The sequence below is a fragment of the Ochlerotatus camptorhynchus genome, unplaced genomic scaffold (genome assembly GCF_037179485.1).
Source record: "Ochlerotatus camptorhynchus isolate MF236.1 unplaced genomic scaffold, CSIRO-AGI_Acam_v1.1 ptg000056l, whole genome shotgun sequence".
In the NCBI taxonomy this organism is placed as follows: domain Eukaryota; kingdom Metazoa; phylum Arthropoda; class Insecta; order Diptera; family Culicidae; genus Ochlerotatus; species Ochlerotatus camptorhynchus.
Window position 1 is genome coordinate 438971 of NW_027040546.1, and position 24945 is coordinate 463915.

At 40.1% G+C, this 24945-nt stretch overlaps 2 protein-coding genes across 4 annotated transcripts in view; both read left to right on the forward strand.

Annotated features, from left to right (window-relative positions):
• Dop1R1 (Dopamine 1-like receptor 1) overlaps positions 1 to 24945 on the forward strand; it is a 674358-nt gene that overhangs the window by 438953 nt on the left and 210460 nt on the right. Inside the window, exon 1 of one of the 3 annotated variants that reach the window (XM_065239580.1) lies at positions 20367 to 20529. The exons of 1 other annotated variant lie outside the window; for it this stretch is intronic. In XM_065239580.1, the coding sequence (XP_065095652.1) occupies positions 20428 to 20529 (102 nt within the window). In that variant the 5' untranslated portion in view covers positions 20367 to 20427. Of the gene's footprint in view, positions 1 to 20366; positions 20544 to 24945 lie in introns of those variants that run through there. One more of the 3 variants, XM_065239582.1, reaches the window with a different exon arrangement.
• On the forward strand, positions 4981 to 6629 carry LOC135717455 (cystinosin homolog). Its single transcript, XM_065239545.1, has 5 exons — positions 4981 to 5277; positions 5339 to 5774; positions 5833 to 6241; positions 6293 to 6395; positions 6464 to 6629. Exons 1-5 carry the CDS (start codon positions 5132 to 5134, stop codon positions 6531 to 6533), a joined length of 1164 nt encoding a protein of 387 aa, XP_065095617.1. The 5' UTR covers positions 4981 to 5131; the 3' UTR covers positions 6534 to 6629.

A 24945-nucleotide genomic window follows, 5' to 3' on the forward strand; every position in this document is an offset into this window, starting at 1 on the left:
AGTACGATCCCTTGCCCATACAGTTGAACCTGGCTCAGGGCTTAAGGTGATTCCCAGTAGAGACCACTTCAAGTCACATTATTGTAACAACGTCCATGAAATCGGATCTTTTTGCTTGTTGCACTGATTGAAGTTAATGTGGAGTTCTTGTTTCAATGTTTGTGAAAAACGACATTTGTGCTCTTGAACTTTCGAGGTGATATTACTCTCAATCAGGAGCAAGGATTCCACAACGATTCACCTTAAGATGAAAGTAAATCCGGCGAATTTCTGAAATTCTAAAAATGGTTTACTCTGACAAACACTTTAGATTGAAAAAAGATCTCGTTGACTTGTTCGAAACAGTAAAATGAATGGATCCACGAGAGCTTTTTGCAATCAGAAGTGTTGTGTCATAGTAAACCAATTTTGAATTTTTGGAAATTCGCCGGATTCACTTTTCCCTTAAGTGGGGCTGAAGAAGTCGGTTCTAAAGTTACTTCTTTCAAGTAAATCATTTTTAATTTTTTTTTGCGAAAGTGAAATTATTCTTTGCACTTTTAAGTTGTGTAAAATGTGCAACAGAAACTTAAAAAAAAAAACAATTTGTTTGCATTCAATACGTAAGATAAATTTATTATATGCATTATCCAGTCGTTTACCAAGGCCTTCAAGTTTAGAGTAAATGTAGTAATTGTTGGCCTAACACTGGTTTTCGACCCTTCCCTACAAGTTGAACTGTTCCAAACTTAATGCTGATTTATCATTATTGCCAAGTGCATCCAAAATAGTGGAATTTTAATTTAACTGAATGAAACTGCAAATAGGTCGAAAATTAGAGCACATTCGAAAACTAGTACACTTACTCTACTGTAAGTGTACTAAAACTAATTTCTCCAATGCGAATTCAATAATGCGTACTGCGGTGGACGGTATTTCCGGCGAGTAATTGGATTTCACTATCACAATTCTTGTACTGCTTAATGGGATGCATCGCGTGACCGTGTGTCCAGAACCCCGCCGATGAAGATGGATACTCATGGATGGAGTTGCGCAAAAGATGCCGTAGTACAAGTGCTTGGACCCCACACATAAACGGATCCCGGACGGACGTAAAGATGATTTGCTTGAATCGGTTGTTTAAGACCGTCTATATATCCATCTCCTCTCGGCTTGAAATTATATTCAATACAGTGGTGGACCTGCATTTCATCGGTGCGATTCGCTTCCGTGTCGATGATGATCCGTAGAAACTGTGGTGGATTCCGGAAATCGTAACTACAGCACGAAGTGATGCGATGCGAGCACTGCTCAATGCAAAAGAATGTAGTCAACTGTCAATCTATCAGATAACAATCATTTGCACTTACCATTATCAGCCAGGTGTAGAAGATCAATAGTCGAAAATCAGAAACTCGTCCATCAGTTCAAATTTGAGGAATGGGACATGCTTCGAAAATTGTGTCTTTTCACAGCTACCTACAATGAACTTCCTCCTCCTCGTCATCGTTCTTGGTGCAAGCGATCTTACACTTTCAACGAGAAGGCACTTATAGCTTGTTGTTGTTGGAATGCTGCCCAGCCGGTGACGCGGATCTACACAACAAAAGAACAAAGTATCAATCCTTGAAAAAAAAGATTCACTTACAGAATACTTCCCGTCATTCGTCTTCAGCAAAATGTACATTTCCATGCGAAAAACTCTTTTTAGGACCACAACAAAACAACTCTTTTCGTATCGAACCGCGACTCGTAGCTTATGAATTCGTTGCGAATTAAAATCAGCTGTGAATCAAGTTGCAGTTGAATTGCTCAAGTCAGTTTTCGTGCAGTAATGAACGGGTGGTGAGTGACTCTTGCTCAGTTGGAAAAGGTGGTAACTCAGCGAATGACAGATAGCAAAAGAGGAAGGACAAAAACAAAATAGCTCGAGTCATTCACTGAGCACCAACATTCGTGCATGAAGAGGGGAGCGTCTACAGCGACAGCGTCTTATCGTTTGTGAGCAGGTGAACGGACGAGACACGATTCGTTGCGAAAATCAGCAACCTTGCTTCCAGGTTGTCAACTCACCATCCACCGCCAAACATGACCCAAAAGTATCAAAATGACCTAGACGTCCCAAACTGGCCTTGAACTCACAGAAATGGCCTGAAATCGCCTGAATAGTCTTGAAGTTAATGACGGATCAGCCCTGAAAACATAACAAAATAATGCCCAAATAATCCATTGCATGTTTATTGGATTGAAATTGCTAAATAATTTTGAAATTCCAAAATGCTAAGATTCTATCAATAAATTGAAAATTTGCATTGATTTTCGAAAATTTAAAATAATAGGGCATTCAAACCGTTTTGAATAGCTAAAAATTAAAACCAATGGATTTTTATTCAAAATTTAAAATGCTATACTAATATCAACATGAAGCTTTTAGTGTGATGATTTATTAACTAGAGAAAGTTCTGAAGAGGATAGGTTGATAGTTCCGCTAGAGTACGGCAGTATGAAAATTGAATAGACGTTGAAATTGGCCATCAATACGACAGGACTTTTATTGTTTTTGGATTTTGATTATAATCCCAACATAATTGGAAGATTGCCGCAAAAGCTCAACGCAGATGTCGCCACTGCATGAGGATGATAATGTTGACAGACTGCATATAAAATTCGTGAAAATTAGCATTAAATCATAATTTTCATCAAGCCCGCGTCAAATCCTTCCAATATAACATTCGAATTGAAGAAGAAAACGTTTTTACGATTAGACTGATGTGCATCTTTGACTTTTCCTGGTGAACTTTCATAAGATATATTCATTTCATTTCACGGCTCCATCAATGCTGCATCGTAAATATGATGGTAAACAGAAGTAAATTGCTCAATTACTCAAAATAAAGATGATTTGTCATCTTGTTATCACTTTGAAGACCATCTAGCACCATTTTATAGTATGGTGCGTGTTGCGTAAATCAAGTTCCGGTGCGTTTTCCGTCGAAAATTGTGAGTATCAATATGTTTGCTTGAAAAAGGCCAAAATGAACATTTATTGAATATTGGCGTCCTATACAACCAATTCTCCATTACCACCAGCATGATACAACCATTCCTAAGTAAATTAAATTAATTTCCACTTTCATCTTAGTGGAAATCGCACATATTCACCATTTTCCGAAAAATGCAGCTGCGCAGGAGGTAACCTCTCGCTGGGGGTGCAAACTTGTTATGCATTATTTTCCATGAAAACCTCTCCGATCCATACCGAAATAATAACAATTAGTTTTCAAACCCGTTTTCTTACACGATTCAAGCAAAAGTTTCCACGGGAAATTATTAGTTTTTCTTTATGGACCGATTTGCCCCAAAAATCGTCTGTTTTACTTGGAAAATTTGGAAACTATCCTCCTTCTAGTAGTCTCACTTCGAAATGTTGGAGGCAAAAGCTTGGAAAAGTTTCACTGCAAGACGCCAAATAAAAAAAATCGATAAATTTTGCACGAAATTATAAAAAGACCGATTTGTCTGAATGCCTGCGATAGGTGGGTCGCGACCCATAGATTGAGAAACGCTGACATAGACACAAAATGCTAAACAAAACAAACCCCAACCTCCTAACCGTCCAATAAACACGATGTCACCGCCAGAGTTGGAAAGGAAACTTTTCCCATCCGAATTTCCGTCGTTCCATCTCTTCATTAACTCAAGAGTCATAGCACTCGAGCCGGAGGAGATCTCTCGAGAGTTCTCCCATGGGTAATGGGATATGACGGTCGCTCCTGCTGCTACCGCACTTGAGATATTGGAGCGCAACAATCGGATCGTTACTAGATACGATTACCGCCGCTGCCGCTTCTGTACTGCAGAGGATGCTTTCAATTAGTTTAGCATGCTATTGAAATTGATATCAGCAAACTGCTCTCCACTTCTGTGCTAGTAGCCTACTCGGTTCGTCTTCTTCATCATCATCTAGGTTTTACGCATCTGTAGCAAACGTTTTGCCGGATCTCAACCTAGTGCTCTACACAGATAAACATATTTTGTAATTTTCAGTTACCAACTGGAACAGGTTTTCAAATACATAATTCGATTTCAATTGAAATGACAATTTACAAAGCTTTCACTGTGTACATGTACTTCCATAGTTATTAATTGTGACCTTGCTATGCCAACCAATGCATTAATTTGTATAATTTTACAGCAGGGAAATCAATGAAAATGTCCCACCCGAAAGAATCGAACCCGCCCCGCCTCCGGCTTGGTAATACCGTACCTTTACTGACTAGGCTGTCTGCGGTCCTAGCTACCTACTGACGGAGAACTTATTTACATATCTAAGCAAACCGGCTCAAGTGGATGTAGGTAATTTAAAGCTTGTGAAAGGAACGAGTAGGTATCGCTTCTTGATTTCTGTCAAAGCCGTGCGTGTAGCCTCTCGATCTGGATTGGTGTCGGGACAGATTGAGATTGAAGAGCGCAAATATTGGTTTGGCTGTCCGTACCTTCGCTGCGATGGTGCCTAAAGGGAAACAGGCGAAACCGGATCATCAAATCAAACTCGTTGCGAAGACGGGTGGATTTTTCCCTCTTTGGACTTTTCAGCGGAAATATTGAATCAATCCTTCCATGGGGACTCAGGGGATATTGGCTTGGATGTATAGGACCCAGTAGCCCAGGATGAGTGGTTTCTATATGTCGCAGTCGGTTAAAGTGAAATCCAGAATCAATATTAGGTTCCACGGGAGCAGTGTTGGCAGTGTTTTCGGAATAACATTAGATTACTGGAGGTACTCAATAATCTCTTGCGCTCACCAAACTTAACGAGATAATTGTGAGCGATGTAATCTGTTGCTACTCAATCCACTGGGTCGTCTATTATAATGTGACTTATCTTATTTAACTCTCACTCTGCGTCTGATTTTTTTCCGAGATTTACGATCCATCTTGGTGACATTTTTCACCAGCTGATAACCACTGATAGTGCGACATTCGCGGTCTCGTTGCTTACAATGCCGTAGATCAGTTTCTTTCAGTACATGCTGGTGTACGATGTACGATGTGCACACTATCAGCTTCCGCAATTGTTTTCCTATTGAGTTAGAAGCCGGTCAGTGAAAGGCTCAGTTGCTCAGTGAGAAAGTGCAGTTCCAGTAGACAAATGGCCTTTTCCAATGTTCTGCTACCGGTGTTGATTTGTGCCGTCGTTGGGGCTCTCGATTTCGATGATCAACTTCACGTGCAGTTTGAGCAACAGGACTGTACCAGCACATTTGGAGAACCGGCTGAGCTGATCTTGTGGATAGAGTTTGTACAATGATTGGTATGTTACTTTATAACGTTATCAAATTGAAAATTTTCCTTACAGTGGAGTGACCAGCAGAAATGCAACGGTGAAATTCAACACTGTGGACGGAGTGAGTCATGTGAACGTCACTCCGGCAGATATATGGATCAACGGGGATGTGATTTACACTCGCAGTCCAATCATACTGACAGCCACGGCGCTTCGCCAAGGAAGATTCATCGTCAAGGCCAACGTCGAACCGGAAGGAATCGTTGATGATCGGCGACTGTTTGTACGGTTGAAGGTTGCCCTGAATCAACCGTTGATCTACATATCCCTGCTGGTGGGTTGGACTTACACCGCCTGCTGGTCTTCCGGCTACTACCCACAAATATTTCTCAACCATCGCCGAAAGAATGTCGTTGGACTGAGTTTCGATTTCTTGCACATCAACATCGTTGGACACATTTCCTATGCCATTTTCAACTCCTTCCTGTACTGGAACAAGTACATAGAGGTAACGAACGACTTTTTGAATAAATGATACCTTCACCACCTACAAACATCTATTCCAGCAAGAGTACTTCAACCGACATCCGCATGGATTGAACCCGGTAATTGGAAACGACGTGGGCTTTGCCGTCCACGCTTCATTCGCTACCGGGTACACCATTCTGCAGTGCTATTGTTTTGAGAATGGCGGAAATACAGTTTCCCGTACGGCTAAGGTCATCATAGGGACCTACCTGACGATCATTGTAATATCGGCTAGTCAGGCTGTGTTCGGAGCCATCCACTGGTTGGACTTTCTGTACATACTGAGCTACATCAAGCTGTCCACGACGTTGGTAAAGTACTTCCCTCAGGCGTACCTAAACTACCAAAGGCAAAGTACGGAAGGTTTTGCCATTATGAACCGACTGCTGGACATTGCCGGTGGACTGTTTGGAATTCTGCAGATGGTAATAAATGCTTGGAATTTTGGTAAGTTCGGGAAATTGGCAAAATTGGACCGATCTAACGCTACAATTACAGATGACTGGCAGTCAATTTTGGGCGATCCCGTAAAACTTGGACTAGGTGTATTTTCTATATTATTCGACATAGTTTTCATAGTTCAGCATTACGTTTTATACAGGTTCGGAATTCTGCGAATTTACTCATGCGATGCTTGAGTAATTTGTAACATTTTCATCTATGTTTTAGGAAACCATCACAAACGGAGGCAGTTTACAAAACGGGAAAGCAAATGGACCAGCACACGACTCAATTTTAATGGGTGTTCTGTTCAGATACGACTCACGATTCACAATGGGAGCCAGAAAAAATCCATCCTTGAAAGACGTGTAAAGTTCAGTTTCACTTATCTTAAGATTTTTTTATGTGAAAAAGACGTAAATATAATTTAAAATCTGCTATGTTTGTTAAACAATGTTGATTGATTTGATTGACATTTTGCCATACTCATGGAACCATACGCAATAATCCAAAGCCTTAAATCAGTTATAATCCAGCACCGTTATTGCTATTAAGCGTTTAATCAGCACAGCTAATGCTTAGAAACCTTTGATCAAGCAATGGACACATTGTCGGAAGCTTGATAGGAAGACCTGTTGACTGTTTTATCATTTCCCATCGAACGCGAGGAGTAGCGCTTCCTCCCAGTTTAGATGTATTGCGTTTGCTTTGCTTATCTTCGCTGTCACGTACGCGCGAAATGAACAAGAGTTCATTAAACATCAGTGAATACGCGCTTTTTTGATATTGAGAAGTGCTTGATAATCCAACCCAAAATTTTCGAAATCAGAAGCGATCCTCGAAAGCAAAATAATCAAATGCATTTTGGGCAATATGATTATTTTGAATATTGCCGACCCCAGAGTTTAAGACCTCGATATTATTATGAATTCAGCATGAGGCAAAAATTTTCCATCACTCTGTGTGTAAAAACCACTACAACACGTTTTACATATTGCACTGTGTAAAATGAGAATTAGGGCGTAACAGCTTTTGTAAACAATGACTTCAATCGATGATTTCTAGAAATTCAAGGCACGCCCACGCATACCAACATAACCATCGGATAAGGATAGGGATTTTTTTTTTGCCAGCAACCAATTTTTAGTTATGTTGAAGAATTTCAGTGGCATATGCACATGCATATCCGGAATACGCATTTAATCCAATCGATCCTATTTACGCCGTATTTTACGACTGCTTGTTTCCCAAATGCAAATCCCGATACAATCATTTCAAGTCTTTGAAGCGTCATATAGTACAACAGCATCCTGTTGACCTTTTTTGTTTCCACGGAAACTTCAGATCACGGTTTTGAAGATGTTCCATTGCTTGATTCAGAAGCTGAACTTTTAGAGGAACTTTGTGTTAAAAAATCAATTGTCGGAAATATGAATAATTCCCCGAGTACTTCCCAACGCATCCCAATGATTCCAGAAGCCGACGGCTGTTCGTCGAACCGGATAATGGGATGTGTATCGCTTGGTATTTGTAGTCTTTCAAAGGACGTTTCCCTTCCTCATGAGATGATTGAATTTTGCGAAACATTGGTTCACATGGTAGGTGAATATTTCCAAGGCAATATCAATACATCAAAATCTAACCCCCTTAAGTACTCATCCCTAGGTATAAAAGTCAAGATCACAGGTATAAAAATGAAACTACAATGTGTTGAATCGGAACCTACCTAATTAATAAAATCCAAAGATTTAAGTAAACTAAAGGATAAAAATCTATTCAACTCTCTAATAAGGAAAATCCCAAAGGCTTGGTAGCCATAATAATGAAGTAATGAAATTGGGTTGTTAGCGGAATGCTTAAATAAAACAGCAAAAAAAGGTTATCTTCCATTAATTAATTTTTGGGTTTTATTAGTTAGGTAGGTTCCGATTCAACACATTGTAGTTTCATTTTTATACCTGTGATCTTGACTTTTATACCTAGGGATGAGTAGTTAAGGGGGTTAGATATTGATAAGTTCTTTAGTGGGAATGACACTGATGAAGACTGCGCATTGTAGTCGAAATACGTATCTGTCATGGATACCAAAATTAATTAAGTGGAATTAAATGGAAGATAACCTTTTTTTGCTGTTTTATTTAAGCATTCCGCTAACAACCCAATTTCATTACTTCAAACACAATTCCTGAAAAAAAAAACTATTTTTCACAATAAAATCTTTTTGTTTTTTCTTATTCTTTAAAGCTTGGAATGCTTTTTCCAAGTAATCCGTTGTTTTTTTACTGAGATTTTCGGCAAAAATTGACAACCGTGAATTTTATGATTATCGAGATCCTCGGTAATTTTGCTGTTTGCCGAGCACTCAGTGGTGCCCATCTCGGCAATTGTTTTGCTGCTCAGATTTACCACCTGCCCGTGTTTTAGTCAGAGAAGTGGAGCGACGGGCAAGCGTCTAGAATAAGATACTTTTCAAAGTAGCTTAAAAAAGCTTCTTAATAATATTTTAAAAGATGCTCTGCAGAAGATTCAGTTATGTTTATGTTTAATGGAATTTTGCCAGGATGATGGATCATTATCATCATCCGTGAGCATATCAAACATGTAAAAAAGTAAGAGGTTGTATCCAAGATACGACCGTAGATTTTACGTAGGATTACGAAAGTTAGTTTTGATGTCACAGCAAGAGTATAGTAAATATTAAATTGATTTCTTAACTCGTTATCAGTGAAAAAGTTCGATAGGTTGAAATTCGGAAACAATTTGTGAATTCTGTTTGTGAGCTGCTTGTCGATGTCCATGTAGTACAAGCCAATCCAGGAAGACATGTCTTGGATACAAGCTCTTACTCTTTACTTAACTCTTTTATCAGTCATTTGTGGTCCTGAAAAGGACCGATGGGTTGAAAGCTTGGAAGCCAGTTTAGGGAAAAAACCTCGATCACAAAATCTGGGCCTACTTTTTTGACTTTAAATGATCTTTATTTCTTGTATTTGTGTGGTTTACATGTATTACTTATCAAGTGACACAGATGCGTCTTTTCAACTTTAGTTCTTTTGAAATTTCAATTATTATTAATTAGAGTTCCTAGTCCTATCAGGCCTGTTTCCAGAATGACCATCTGGGCCTACCGGACGGTACCTACGTTTATGCTTTTTGATGCAAATTTTAAGCCCCTTCTATTAAAATAAATCGGCAAGGTTTGCTTGTTTGTTTTTTTTTTTTTACATAATTCTCTCAATAGGAGGGGCTTAAAATTTGCATCAAAAGGTATAAACATAGGTACGGTCTGGCATGTTCAGTGCTTGATATCAATATTCGGCGACTGTGTTAAGGAAACCACTTTTCGCATCACGGAAACGCCTCGTTTTCTGATGTAAAATTATGCATTTTCGTGTACAAAACTCACGGAACTTTTGGTTTATTCAATAGGTAATAAAAAAGCAAAAATTCGTTGGAGGAATTTCTTGCTAAAAAATTTCCAATCGCGAGATATTCGCGATCAATCATATGTATTTTTTTGCTTTTTCTATCGTCCTGGAGAAAACTTTACGAAGTATAATGAGAGAGAGAAGGATTAGTAATTTCCATTTAATTCCACTACCTTAAATATTTGCTTATCCTTGACAGATACGCGTATTTCGTCTACAGTGTGCAGACTTCGAGTATTACTACAAGACACTGAAGAAGTCTGCACATTGTTGACGAAATACGCGTATCTGTCAAGGATAAGCAAATAAGGTAGTGGAATTAAATGGAAATTACTAATCCTTCTCTCTCTCATTAAACAGGTATTCCTCTAAGACGCCCACATTCATCAGGGCCTTACGAAGTGTTTCTGGTTATTTTAAATGTTCATGTAGTATTCGATCATTGCGAGAATTTGTATGTACCACTTCAATACTTGATGCATATGACCACAAACGTTTGGTTGATGGGTACATTATCAAAGAGCTTTGCAGGTGATGTGACTGGCAGCAGGGCGAGCGAACGTTCAATGAAAATATATGGTGGTCCTGAAAAGAACCGTTTTGTCGTGATGGTTGAGTAGTGTTGAGCTGTGTACTGGAGAACACCAGCTCTCACCACACGCGGTGATTGAATGAACAGCATTCGGTGTGACCGGATAGAATTCAACTTTGAAATCTATGTTAGTGAAAGTGCTTTTCGCAGGTAATCGGTGGCCATTTTAATTATCATAGCAACAGTTGCACATTCGATAAATTCTTAATTTCAACAGATTCGTAGAAAAATTTCCTATCGATTTGCGTATTCTCGCGTCGCTTTTCAAATACACCAATGTAACATATCCGCCATTGTCAGAAAATCGTGGTTGAAGTTCGACCGCTTATTATTTTAACTGTTTAAAAACAATACATTTAGCAATACTATTTTTAATGCAGCCAGTAAATAATAACGTTGAAAATTCTGTAGAAACGGTAAAATTACAATTTTACTTTGAATTTTTTTTTTGTTTCCTTTATTTAACGTCACTCTCTGTTCCGCAATCTAGTGCCAATCACCGACGGACATCGATTGCCATCCATTGACGGCAATCGAATGTGCGAAGGCAGCTTCCACACCTGCGTAAGATATCGCACCCATTCAACACACATGGGCCGGGACCAACGGCTTTACTTCCCCTCCGAAGGAAGACGTAACCAGAGATTTGTATGCCTCAGAAAAATCCCACCGACCTCGGCTGGGATTGAACTCAGACCCATCGGGGTGTTAGAAAGCAGTCACACTTACCACTACACCACCGGCGCCGGCTCATTTTTACTTTGAATTGCATGCTACAATATAGAAATAACCTGATGACCTTGAAAAATGTCCAAAACATACTCTTTAACAAATGTATGGTGGTCCTGAAAAGGACCGTTTAGTCGTGATGGTTGAGTAATGCTGAACTATTAGGAACAAGGATGAGGCTGAATGTTGTTTGGAACGAGGGTGACTCGCTTGGCATAGATGGCCCACAGCGACCCACGAAGATGGATCCTGATCGGTAGTGGTGAAGCTTCTTTCTCCTTCTTCGGTAAATGGCCACTCATGTGAGCTGCAGCTCGCTGCTTTCGTGCAGCTTTTCGTTGTGTACAAAGTTCAACGCCACGCTCCGAAAGCACTGCAACTGACGACCGATCGGACACCACCACACACGGTGATTGAATGAGCACCGTTCAGGGAGACAGGATCGAATTCGATTTTTAATTCTGTATTAGGGAATGCACTGTTTGCAGGTAATCGGTGATAATATTGATCCCTTTTGAAACAGTTGGACATTTGTGTGATTTTAAGTAGTGACCTATTGAAAATTAATAAAGTGTTCAATTAAGCTGATTTGTAGCAAAATTTCTAATCGATTGGCTTGTTTAGAATTAAAATCCATTCGCTATTGGTAAAGCTATATGTGGTCAAAACCTGACCACTTTTCGTAATGCGGACAATTTTGGTTTTTTGAAATTGCACCCCCAATTCGTAGCGAAAGACGTAATCCTACGTCAAAATCAACAAAACGCGAGACCTTTTATTTACAAATTGTACCGAATACTTCTGTGTGTATACATCATTATTACCTTTATGGAAAAATTAAGTCTTTCACACAGAAATTGAATATTCAATCGTCGTTCATAATTCTTCTTCCCCCAGTGACTGGGAATACGATGAAGTTCCTGAATACCATAAAGTAAATTACGAAGAAGCCAAACGTAGACTATGTACAATAAATTGGCAAAATTTAATAAGTTTGGAAGAAAATGTCGACACTCAATTCCCTCAATTCTTCAAAGCCTAATTTTAGGAACTGTACTAACAAAATAATGAAGAAGAACACAAAACAATAAACTAAAAGCGTGGATCAAATCACAGCTGAAAAAATTGAAGAATAAAAAACAGAAAGTTCACAAACTATTTAAAAATGAAATACTAAAACCAATTTGCAAAACTATCATAGCTTATGCAACTAACTAAGTTCAGCCATCAACTTTGCATATGAGGAATACCCTAAGAACTTTTTAGAATTAAAAATTAAATTAAAAGGTAGCAATTTTCCTTCGTGAATGAATTTGGATGCAAATCAGGCACATAGACATGGGGAAGCTATGGGGCTGAAGCCTCTCCCCCTCCCCCCCCCCTCGAAATTATTAGCATCATGTGAAAAAAAAAATCTGACCCAAGATAATGTATATATGTTACCAGTACTGTACAGGTAATAGTTTTCAATTATCTGGGAAAGTTTTTTTATTTTCCACATTATATTGAATAATTTATAGACGAGGCTTCAGGCCTATAGCCCCCTCTGGCAATGGGACTCGGGCTGTACCTATATGTTGTGCATCAACAATTTATGTTTGCAGCAATTCTGTTAGAGATCATGGGACCATCGAGTTTTTATAAAAGATCATCCTCGTTTCACATTCGTAGGAACTAGGGTGTAGACCCAATTTGTAGCCTTCTAAACACAATCCGCACTTTACCCCTCTTTTTTAAGCAGGATTTCATACAAAATAGAATGTTTCTACAACAAATGACATTTTAATTTATTTACCTTTCCATATGTACTATTGGATTTAATAATGAGTCACACATTGTTTCTAATTTGCTTTTAACTCTTTATTTGTTCCAAATTCAAAATAAATTACTTTTCATTTTAACATACGTGCTCCAGCCATCTGGTAACTTACCTGCTATAATTTTTATGATATATTTCTAAGTGTTTTAACATTGTTCCTGCCTTGGCAATTCAGTATTTTAAACAGGTTTTCTAAACCTGCATGTCAGTATAACAATTGACATCAAAACTAAAATCTAAAACTATATCATATCTATGTATAAAGGGTATTAATCGTTGCAATTGAAGATTGCAAGGATTCTTCCCTGTAATTATTAATTATTTTGTTGGACATTTCCTGGAATAAGGGCATAACAGCTTTGAAAACAATGGCTTCTCTCGATGATTTCTCGAAAGACATGACCCTCCCGGGCAAATCCACATTACCATCGAATAGGGGAAGACTTCCCCTACCCGATGGATATGTAGATTTGGGTAGGCGTGCCATGAGTTGCAAGAAATCGACGAGAGAAGTCATTGTTTACAAAAGTTGTTATGCCCTAACTCCAGCTCTATCTAGATTTGTTCTAAAGTCTCAACATTTAAAATTCTAAGTGCTTCGGTAGTACTGTACCAGGGCGGCAACTTCAAAATCGTCTTCAAAACTTTGTTCTTAATCCTTTGAGGTGATTTTTTGCTGGTAGTGCAAGATCTATACCATACTGGCACAGCATAAAGCGGGTCCGGTCTAAAAACTTATTTAAATATTAGAAGTTTATTCTTCAGGCAATGTATGGATTTTCTGTTTATAAGAGGTTACACACATTTTATATATTTGTTACATTTGGCTAGAATGCCCTCAATGGGATCTTTAAACACTACCACTTTCAATAGGATTACAATCTAAATCTGTGGATCTCATATCGGCTCTTAATCATGCGAGCAGTATAATGCAGGTTTTTAAGGAGCGATGAGTTGACGCTGAAGCGAAATTTGCTGAAATTTTCAATGCAGCCTCAAAGCTGCATATGTCTGTTTTCAATAGCGCAATTACGACTCCACATGCATCCAAGCTAACAATACGTGCAAATCAACCAGTAGAAACACCAGAGGAATACTATCGAAGAGCAGTTTTCATTCCATGTCTCGATGGATTGATCTAAAACATGATGGGACGTTTCACACAAAATGATAACATCCTTCCGGTGTGCAACGCCCCATTTTCCATAAACCCAAGATTCACTGACTCAGCGTAAACGTAAGCATAGAAAAGATTAGCAAATGAATAACCACCACACGCCAAACAGGTGGAAATGTTTTCATTCGGTTATGTAAACAAATAAACATTGAAGGGCAGCGTAACGTTCATAGTGGCGCTCCAAATGGGAACAAATAACAGGGCCATGCAGAGTAGCAAAATTAAATATCAATATAAACAAATGAAGACGCCAGAGTATGTCGCTACGTTCGAACAGGGGACATGACTCATGAAAGAGACTAGAATATATGCTAATGAATTAATGAATGAACACTATGTACTAAGAATTAAGAGGCGGTGACTTAAGAGAGGCGGTTTGGCCCGCTGAGAGCATGAGAGTACACATAGAGAGAGAGGAGTTGCACACAAGTTATGGCAAGAATTATGGCTTGCTAGGAAGGTTCTAGAAAGTAGAAGAAATAAAGAGAGTATAAGTAGTAAATGGTTAAGTACATGTGAGAAAAAGGAACCACTGTATCGTTGATTTTTATATTGTATATAATCTGAGTAGAAATCTATGTAGTAAAAAAACAAAGACCCGAAGTTTATATACCAAGAACGGTTTTAGAAGAACTAAGAGGAAGGGGTTAATAACTGAGAGGGAACATGATATTATAGACTGAGACAATACTATCTCTACCACTAGGTAACCGAATCCAAAATAATATGTAAAGGGAAAGTCAAGTAAATCCGAGTGGGGGTAAACCCCATAGTTAATATGTATTAAAGTAGATAAGGTGGGTATAGTATAAAAAGGGTTAGTTCTTGAATAAAGATGGCAGTTGTTCTGATGAGTTTATTATCCGAGGTTTGCTAGGTGCGGACGAGCACAGTTCCAACCTCAGGATAACTGATTCATCAAAGAGCTTTTTCCATACAGTAGAAATGGAATTGCACTGTCTTTCATTTTACGGAGAAAGAAAGACCACGCGAGTTGTTGCTCTACGTGGGCACTTCAACACGGGAGTGAAACATGGATGCGCAACGGAGTATGGGCGCTTCACGGTGTTCCAATTATTGTTGTCTGGTTTCACAGATATTGGAGAGTCATCTCAACTGGACAAACTTAACTGTTATTTCGGTAATTTCACCGGCGTGGTTGCAGTACTATAAAGGTGGAATACGAGCTCTGGTGCTGGACATCCATAAATATTAACAAGAATTTTGAGGCATTCGGGCTGCTTGATAAATGTGACTCGACGAATTTTCTAACAATCAATCTTTTGTTGAAGATTTTGGTGACACACACTATTGGGAAACCAGCGACTTTCGGCACAATACATATGTGGAACTCGATCATCAAAAATCGACCCCATTTCAGTAATGTCAAGTGGTATAGTAGGCTATCGATCTGTCAAATTAATTATACCAGCTGTAAAATGAGATGTGGGGCCCTTTATCCCTATTCTATTATTTTTAATTTTTTTAGCACTTCTGAACTTATGTCTTTATTTTTCCTTGACTATTTATGTACTTTATTTATAACTATATAGCTAGCATTAACAAATTCATCACCTTGCTTCACAGCAAAAAATAAATTAACGTTTGCATAAAACAGTAGACGATTTTTGCCGATTTTTTATGCAAAGACCTGCAACCCAACGATTAATCCATATGTGAACTGTATACAGTCTTCTAACTCTATGTTTGAGCGGTTATATTTTTCAATTTTCTTTCTTTCTATAAACATGGAAGAAAAATGTACGTACCATTTTTTTCGTACACTTTTTCCCGTTGTTTGCAACTAATGGCATCAACCTTTAATCTAATTTGGATTCATAGGGGGAACAATTCGAACGCGTAAATTAGGAGTTAACTGAACAAAGCAGCAACATTTTGCGGTTTATGCGGAAAATATGCTGATCATCGTTCCATTTACAAGAATTTTGACCTGTAATACCCACGGATATGTTTCTCAACTGCGGCCAAATGAAGATTTTTGCTCAAATCCCAACACAAAGATGTACTTCAATGACTTTGTACTAAAAAACGTGGAAAAGTTGATCGAAAAGCCAAAAGGCGATCCTAACAAGCTTTTTTTGACCACTATGACTACACACTAAGATTATTTTACCGAAATCTGTGAAATTTTACCGAAATCTCAACAGCTGAACGTTCGGTAAACAGTTCGGTGATTGTTCACAGATTTCCTGTAATTTTTCAACGAATATCTATATCACCGAACTGTTTACCGAACGTTCAGCTGTTGAGATTTCGGTAAAATTTCACAGATTTCGGTAAAATAATCTTAGTGTGTAAGGTCCCAGTCTGGGACTTCCAGCTAGCAGTCTCAAAGCTACCAGGAACTGCTAACACTAGTAACATTGCAAGTTTTATAGTGGTTTTAAAGCATGCTACAAGTCTAAATCTTGATCTACAAAACTCTCATATAATCAAAATTGTTACATTGGAAAGGACCAACAACTGGAACACTTACCCTTGTTTTATTCCTAGCCTTTAAAGAAAAAAATCAACTTTTTTTTTAATACAAACGTTAACATCCATCAACAGAATATTTCGTGATGTAATCATAACTTTCACGAGTTGAATTACTAAAAGAAGAGTGAAAAAATCTTAAAATTGGTTACAGTAAATTACATTCAATTAACGTAATTTCCATAATGAATGCAATGCAATTCAACCAGATCAAAGAGATGAAGAAATATTACATCTGTAAATAGGCAATATTACTGGTTAAAAGTTCTCTTGATTGGCTTTTGACCGACTTGAAAATACTAGTTAAAAAAATCCTTTGATAAGCCCCCCGTAGAGCTAGTCGAAAAAAGAATGGCCGCATTACCCTGACAATTTATAATTCACCTTTTCCACCACTATGTTACTCTTTACTCCTATGGTAAAATCCCATCAGTGTTTGGTTCGTTGTCCTTGTAGCCAGTGGTAGCCTGGGGTAGCCAGTGTCGCGGATTGTGGTACTTTTCAGTTTTGACACCATCGCGTAGTCGGAGGGTTTTTTTTTATCAAGTTCGTTTATTTGTAAGGTTCAATCGCGTTAGCTTTACGGAGCCGATAATTCATTGTTCTTTGTTTGTAACAAAATTCACTTAATTCTATGCCTAGTAGGAGTGGGCCCGAATACTCGCGGCTTACCGGGATCAGGGGAAGAGCTTGGGGGTAGGGTTTCATTGTCTCATCAGAGCGATGTCGCAAATATGAACGGTAGTCTGGTTCTAGATTCGTCTGGAGTTCGACCGACTATGGTGACCAGTGGACGACGATGAGACTCATCGAGACGGGGGACAAGACAAACAAAAACTAATAAGGAGATACAAAAGACAAACGAATTAAACTCTTATACTAGTGCCCACCACGTATCTGATGGGAACATATGGTTGTCTTCCTTGGGCCTCGAGGGTATTCAAAAGTTGCTCTCTGACGGCATCATTATCCGTACATTGCCAAACTGCGTGATCGATGTCATCGTAACCGTTTCCACACCGACAGATATTGCTGTCCTCGAAGTTTATTCTATTGAGATGTGCATCTAGCGAATAGTGGTGGGACATAAGTCTACTAATCACGTGAATGAAGTCACGACTTAAGTCCAAGCCTTTAAACGACGCTCTCGAAGAAACATTAAACATAATTGATCGGTTTGCAAACTCTAAAGGGTACTCTGACGTACTAAATTATAAAATTCATCGTGTGAAATTTGCCTATCATACAAGTCCGCCTTCTCATTTCCTGGGATTGAGCAATGTAAGGGGACCCATACAAAGGTAATCCTATATGATCTTCCAACCAGCACACTCATCAGCTCCCTTACCTTGGAAAGGAAATAAGATGAGTGCCTACCTGGTTTCATCGACCGAATAGCCTCGATCGAACTGAGGCTATCCGAGAAGATGAAGAAATGGTCTGTGGGCATGTCGGAAATCATCCCCAATGCGAAGTTGATTGCTGCCCGCTCAGCAACAAAAACGGAACAAGGCTCCTGGAGTTTGCAAAAGGCGCTAGAGTTTTCATTGAAGACACCGAAGCCAGTAGATCCATTGAGACGTGACCCGTCTGTAAAATATCTGTTCACGCAATTGACGTGTTGGTACTTTTCAGTAAAAAATACGTGGAATAAAAATAGTTAGAAGTTGATCTGGAATCCCATGAATCACTTGTTTCATGGACAGATCATATTCAATTGAGGAACTTCTAATGGCGCAGTGAGCATGGTCTGGACACATATCCGAAGATAAGTAGTTAAGGTAGATTCCTATAAATCGAGATTATGTGTTCAGCCCAAGAATTTCTTTAAAATTTGCACACGCAAACCAAAAATCTATTACAATGAATGTTAGTTCCGTTTCCTATCATCCTCTGTTCATGAACATCGCAGCGAATGCTAGAAGTTGACCTTACAGGCGTTGTAATGGTTTTTTGTCTTTTTCATTTCGTGTTCTATCTACGCTTTCGACTATACCAGTAAGCTTGTAAAACGACGCACATTGTAGAACATTGTAGAACGACGCACACACTTGCCTCGAATCTCTCCAGCAGAAAAAGCATACGAAGTCGAGTATGCGAGAAAATGAGCGCTTCATGTTTGCTTTTAGGCTATCCATATTAAGGAGCATGGAGAGAGCAGTGGAGAAAGCACAGGTCTGATAATCGAAGCGTTCTTGGCTCGAGTCCAGTCGGCAATCGGATTCCTATTTTATTCGACATAACTAATTTACCTCACTAATACACTCTACATTTTTCGGTCTCCAATTTTCTTGCATTGGACCGCAGCTAGGTATATCGCATCCTCGGTTCATGCGGTCTCCACTAACATCCTCTGATGATGAATCCCCACATAATTGTAAGCGAATCTTACATCCCTCGGTTGGGTGCAATTATAAGTGTATTCGTCACTCCGCATTTGATTATTATTCTGAGAGAGAGCTCCCAGAAACGATTCTGGAGAGAGAGGTGTTACTCCTGCCAGAACCTCAAAACTCATGTTATGCGCTGAGTGCATACAGCCGAGAGCAATACGTAGACAACGATAATGAATTCGTTCCAATGTATTAAGGTGACATATTCTAGCCGAGAGAAAGCAGAAAGAGCCGTACTCTATAACAGAGAATTGTTGTACAGCATTATGAGGTCTCTCGCATGAGTACCCCACCATGTGCCGCAAATTGAACGGAGAAAGTTGATCCTCTGCTGACATTTTTGCTTCAACTTGAACAACTTTTCCGCTCGAATTTGACAGGTCAACATATTCGTAAATTTTCGGTCGCTATTGTGTGGCAACTCAGTTACAGTTCAACCAATTGATAACATTAGATCGCCACAAAAAGGTTACACTGTGTCATCATTGAGACCAGATAAGTCGCATTTCATCTCAACATCGTGACAATCTGACTATGAAGCTACCAATGACCGTTGTGTCACATTAATGGGTCCTGTTACTTAGAAAGTCATGACGTAACTTCATGTTGACTTGATATGTAACTGCATATATTGCATGGTTACTTTTATGTAATAATTGTGTAACATGCTTTTCTTTCTCCACCTGATGGACCACAAGATATGCAAACAAATTATGCAAAAAAATCGACCAATTCGGCAACCTTTCTGCCTCGCCCGTCTGCATAGCAGAGGACAAACAGAAACGAACCAATTTTGGCAGCTTATTCCACTCGAATAGGCTGCCACTTTTTCGCTCCGCTTTGGCTTACTCGACATTTTCCATTTGCTCCTTTTGGTGTTCCCAGCAGCATCAGCAACATAGAGCGCGGATGTCCTTTCCACTCAACCAACCAACAGCGGGCATCCATCGAAAAGATGATGCTCCCGTATGTTGCCTAGAGTAGCAGTACCTACAACCGAGAGGTAGGTAAAGCATTCGCATCTCAAAGGAATTGAATGGCAAACTGTCAGGTATCATTACAAAATAGCTACGGTGGCTCCGTAGCCGTCATCTATAGCAGATATGGCCCTTCCAGGGGTAATCCCTGGCCGGACATGACAAATCTCTCACGTTTGTCGAAACGTTTTTCGAAGCACATTTTTTTTTCACCAAGCAAACAAGTAGGTACTTGATAAGCAGCGGTCAGCTACCAAATGAGAATCACATCGCAACTGATAACCTCGTTATCCAATTGAACCGAGAACGGGTGAAGCGCAATCCACTTATCCAATTGAATGCCGGGAGCATCGGTGTACTACACTACGGGATAAGATCCGGATCGTGCCGCCAGTTTTGCAAAGCGGGAAAGAGACGCATACAAAGATTCGCGGGCCATTCGATGCCGCACAGGTTTGACCCAGAAGTGTCTCGGTGCCGGGTGACAGTTTTATCGAATCGGTGGCAAGATAAGCGTCGGGACGGTTCGCGGAAGTGGTCTCATTTTTTTTCGGTTGTCGGTAAGGGTGATGGTTAATTGAATGCGGTGTGATGGTGGGTTTTTCATTCTTCCGTTCGTGGGAAAAGTGATTCATGCCTGTGATAGCGGCGAGGTGACGATGAAAAGACAGTTGTTGGAAAAGGTATGAATTGTCTGGTAAGTTGTGTTTGAATCCGGATAAGAATTTCTATCGTTTGATGATCCTCCATTCAATGTTATTATCAATTATCTTTAACAACGGGTCAAAATGGATCCGAACTTGAACGCTAAGTTGAGAGCCGGTAAATCGCTCGCAAGAGAAACGTAAAAGTCTAGAAGAAGAAGGGGCAAAATGATCTAAATACATGGTCTGCACAGAGTTTGATTATTTAAGATTGATTTCTTTGGCTTTCTACTATCTATATAATACACGGCATTAAATGGCTCTGGATCACCGGCAGTCAGTTATAAAGTCAGTATCTGTAAATGTTGCTATAAAATGGAGATAAATGGGCAAAATGCGGCACTTCTGGTAGTCTTTACAAGGCAAAACCAGTGGCATTCGGTTCGTATCGCTTTCCCAAATTTGTAGGCGGTACTAGGCTTAGATTATTGGACGAGTGATGTAGAACGGTTATCTGTTATCTCATTGGCAGCAAATTGGGGTTAATCACTGCCGCTTCGATAGAAGTGATACAACATACTAAGATCGAGAACTGTTCTGGTTACGTACTTGCAACTGGTGGGGATAGGAAGTATTGTTAGTTGGACACTAACTTAAGCGAGATGGAGAGAACTCCACGCGGTAAGGGTGGAATTTGTTTTGTTAGTAGGGAGGGTAAGGCCATGCGTTTGATAAACGTTGTTGACAATTTATCAACCATACCAATTTTCCAAGTGGACGGGCACGGGATTGAACCAATTAACTTCTGTTTGCTAAACAGACACAGAACCGGTAATCGCGTCCCGCATGTATGGTATTGGATCAGTCAGAAACTAGTCACTGCAGCCGTACCTTAACATCTAACATCCAGCGTTCACTCTGCTGTCGACAGAAGCACGCCACTCTCTATGTATGTCACGCGATCGTCTGTTTACTCGCCAGCAACCATTGTGTGGTCTTCCTCATTGTTCTTCATCAGCAGTTCTTTCGGTCGTTGTGTCATTGACTTTGAAAAGCAACCGTTTCTTGATGAGTGTGTTAGTTCTGAACACGTTTTGCTTCCATTGCTGCAATGCAAGCACTCTGCCTCCCGTTGGCAATACTGCAATACAATTAAACCACTGGAAGCGACTCCCGTTCGGATGGAGGAGGATTATTGGATAAAGGAAGATAAAGTGTTTATTGTGTTGTACCCTTTGACTATAGTTTTAAGATGCATTGTATAGTGAACAAGAATTCTCGGCTCTGTAAAGCTAATTTAATTAAGCCTTATCAAATAAATTTATGGAGAAACAAAAATCAAACATCCCTGATGATTTGCAAAGTTTAAGCCCAAAATCCGAGCCAATCCTGATCCTGATGTGTGCTCACGAGGTCAAAGTCACCTTGCTCTTCTGGTCGATGGTAGAACAGAAGCCGTCCAAGGTGATGTTCACGGCAACATAAATCGTACTACGAATCTGTATACCGTCGTCCAAAAATCCTGTCTCGCCGTGGGTGCCATTGCTGCTTCAACTCAACACTCTGCATGTACTATTCAAGCTACAGGACGCAACGAGGTTAGCTCTAAGGAAGCCCCTAATCCTTCCTCCACAGTCGAGCAGACTCCGTCATCGGCCAACAGCTGCCCTGACCCTGTGTGTAGTTATGGAGGTCTTCCAACCGGTCATTCAAGGCGAGTACGATGCAATTCCAAGCAGTATTTTGTTTGATTCACCAACTGATTCCAGAGCGACGACTGGTAGTCATTCCAGTGGTGTTAACCAAACTTTGGAATGTACTGACATCCCCGAGCCGAACGCTTCGGTACGAATTGATGATAAAGAGATGGAGCACCTCTCGGATTCAGTTTCTTCTATCTACTATTAACATGTTGGGGGTTTACGTACGAAGACCCAAGAGCTCCGTTTGAGACTGTCGAGCTGTGACTACGACGCAGTGGTATTAACAGAAGCCTGCCTTCGACCGGACTTATCCGCCTGTGATCTTTCGACGGACTACCAAATTTTCCGTTGTGATCACAATGAATCTTCCAGTCAATTATCCAGGGGAGGTGGTGCACTCATAGCAGTCAAATCTGTGCACCATTGCTCCTTGGTTTTGTTGGAAAACTGTGAGCAGCTCAAGCAGAGCATTGTCCGAATATTTTTTGGAGAACTACGCACTGTTCATTTCCGGAATGAACGTTCGCCCTTTATCAGGTTCGGAGCTCCACAAGTTACATGCCGTATCTATACGGAATATTTCAGAGACGTCCTTGAGGGATGATATCATCATGGTGCTGGATACCCTCATTTACTCTGGAATTTCTGCCTGGTATCTGCATTCAAACTCATCAACGGAGCAGGAAGTGGCTCTTAACGAAGAAGTGCTTGCTAATGGTTTAATTTAGGGCAACCCATGTGTAAACACAAATGGAAATCTTCTTGATTTGGTATTCACTACCAATCCAGACGTTTTTGATCTCCTTGAACCAGCGTGGTTCCACTGCTTAATGTTGACATCCATCACAGGACATTCATTCTGAACCTCGATGCGCACTTCAATCTGTCCGATCGTCATGATGCCATTGTCATTGGTCTTAAAAACTACAAGGGACAGCCCTATGGAGTTGTATGCAATGGTGACGTAGAACTACGTGGTCTTGTATAATAAATCTTATTTGTTAACTGCAGCAGGAGCTTGTGTTTTGTGTAGGAATAGGCATTTGAGCGAGGTTCTCTCTGTTTATACTCTTGAGTATGACGCGCTTGGCATAGTTGGCCCACAGAGCTACTGATTCCGATCAATAGCGGTGCGGCTTTTTCTTCTTTCTTTGGATGCTCATAGGGGCTACAACTCGTTGCTTCCAGACATCCCTTCGTTGTATACTGGAGAACACCACCACTCACCACGCTGTGATTGAATAAACACCGTTTGGTGAGACCGGATGGAATTCAACTTTGAAATCTGTGCTAGGGAAATCACTTTTCACAGGCAATCGGTGCTCAAAGCGACAGTTGCACATTCGTGCAATTTTCAATAGTGACATTTTGAAAAATTATAAAGTTTTAAATTTTACAGATGCGAAGAAATATATCTGATCGATTAGTGATAAAATTATTGAAATTGGTCCAGGGGAAGTTGATTTATTAGCGTTCTAAATATTTCATAATTTTGTTGCATGTTCCATTTTCGGTTTTCACAAAGTGTACCTACGTTCGCTACGTTTGACTTCCCGCTTCCAGTGTCACGATTGTCCAACGATCGACATGAATATGACTTGAATTTCCTCTTCCTGAGCTTCACGCCAGATGATGTCAATACAGTTTTGACCAATCTTAATGCATTAAAAAGCCACGGAATGGACGGAATTACTCCGTACTTTCCCGATTTGCTGTATATTCAACCGCTCGCTGTCTGAGAGGAAGTTTCCAGCATATGGAAAGCTGCTGCTATCGTAACAATGCCACCGAATCCAAACACATAAAGCAACCAACGATACAGACAGAACGGTTGCTACGATTACCATCACAAACTCGCTCTGTGACATAGCTCGATCGGAGTGGTAAAAGGATAATGATATATTGCTTGCCTGATTTTTGCAATATGCTCGGATGAAGACATAGCTTGATCTAAATCGATAAAAGACATATCATCTTCGGCTTTACCTCGTGAATCAGCTTGCCAACAATTTGCTCGTTTCCTTCTACCGCCCAGAGCGAGCTGTGTCGCACGGCCTGCGTCGCACGGGCTGCTTGTCATGACAAAAAGGAAGAAGATTATATCATTATTGCTTTCCACTTCTGACATAGCGTTATCATTCGGTTCGTTGATCGCTTGTCATTTTGTCATTTGGAGATATTTTTGATTCCTTGAACAATTCACTCATCCGGTAACCGTAACCACGTTCACAGCTATCGTGATATTTCGCTTCTATGCTGCATTAGGAAGGCTTTCGAAACCCTAGTGCACGGAGCACTTTACAGTGTTGGTCAGCCTTCAATATCGGAGTATCAACATTTGTTGTTCCTTGATTTGTTTTCCGTCGATATTGTTTTCCGTGCTGAGCACCAATGCTACTGACGCCAGGAAGGCAGTTCCCATACATGGACCCTACCTATCGACCCATCAACTCATGAACCGGGGACCAAAGGCTTTACTTCCCTTGCGAAGGAAGGCGTGATCAGAGATGTTATGCCTCAGAACATCCCGGTGGGCCTGCTGGGGTGAGAGGTAATCACGCTTACCACTACACCACTGGCGCCGCTTGGTCATGAGTTTGTTCAACATCGTTCTACATCCACGAATCTGGTTCTCATCGTACCAACAAAAAGGCCGATCCTAAGTACAGTGATGGTGATCTACGACCCGCTAGAACTACTGGCGCACTTCCTTATGTTCCTGAAAATACTATTTCAGGAAATTTGGCGTAGC

Bases quoted from the DNA above. Each gene is read 5' to 3' on its own strand.
- LOC135717455 (XM_065239545.1), top strand. From the start codon at position 5,132: ATGGCCTTTTCCAATGTTCTGCTACCGGTGTTGATTTGTGCCGTCGTT. The intron at 5,775-5,832 runs GTAACGAACGAC...CATCTATTCCAG, and splicing joins ACTGGAACAAGTACATAGAG to CAAGAGTACTTCAACCGACA. The intron at 6,242-6,292 runs GTAAGTTCGGGA...CTACAATTACAG, and splicing joins AATAAATGCTTGGAATTTTG to ATGACTGGCAGTCAATTTTG.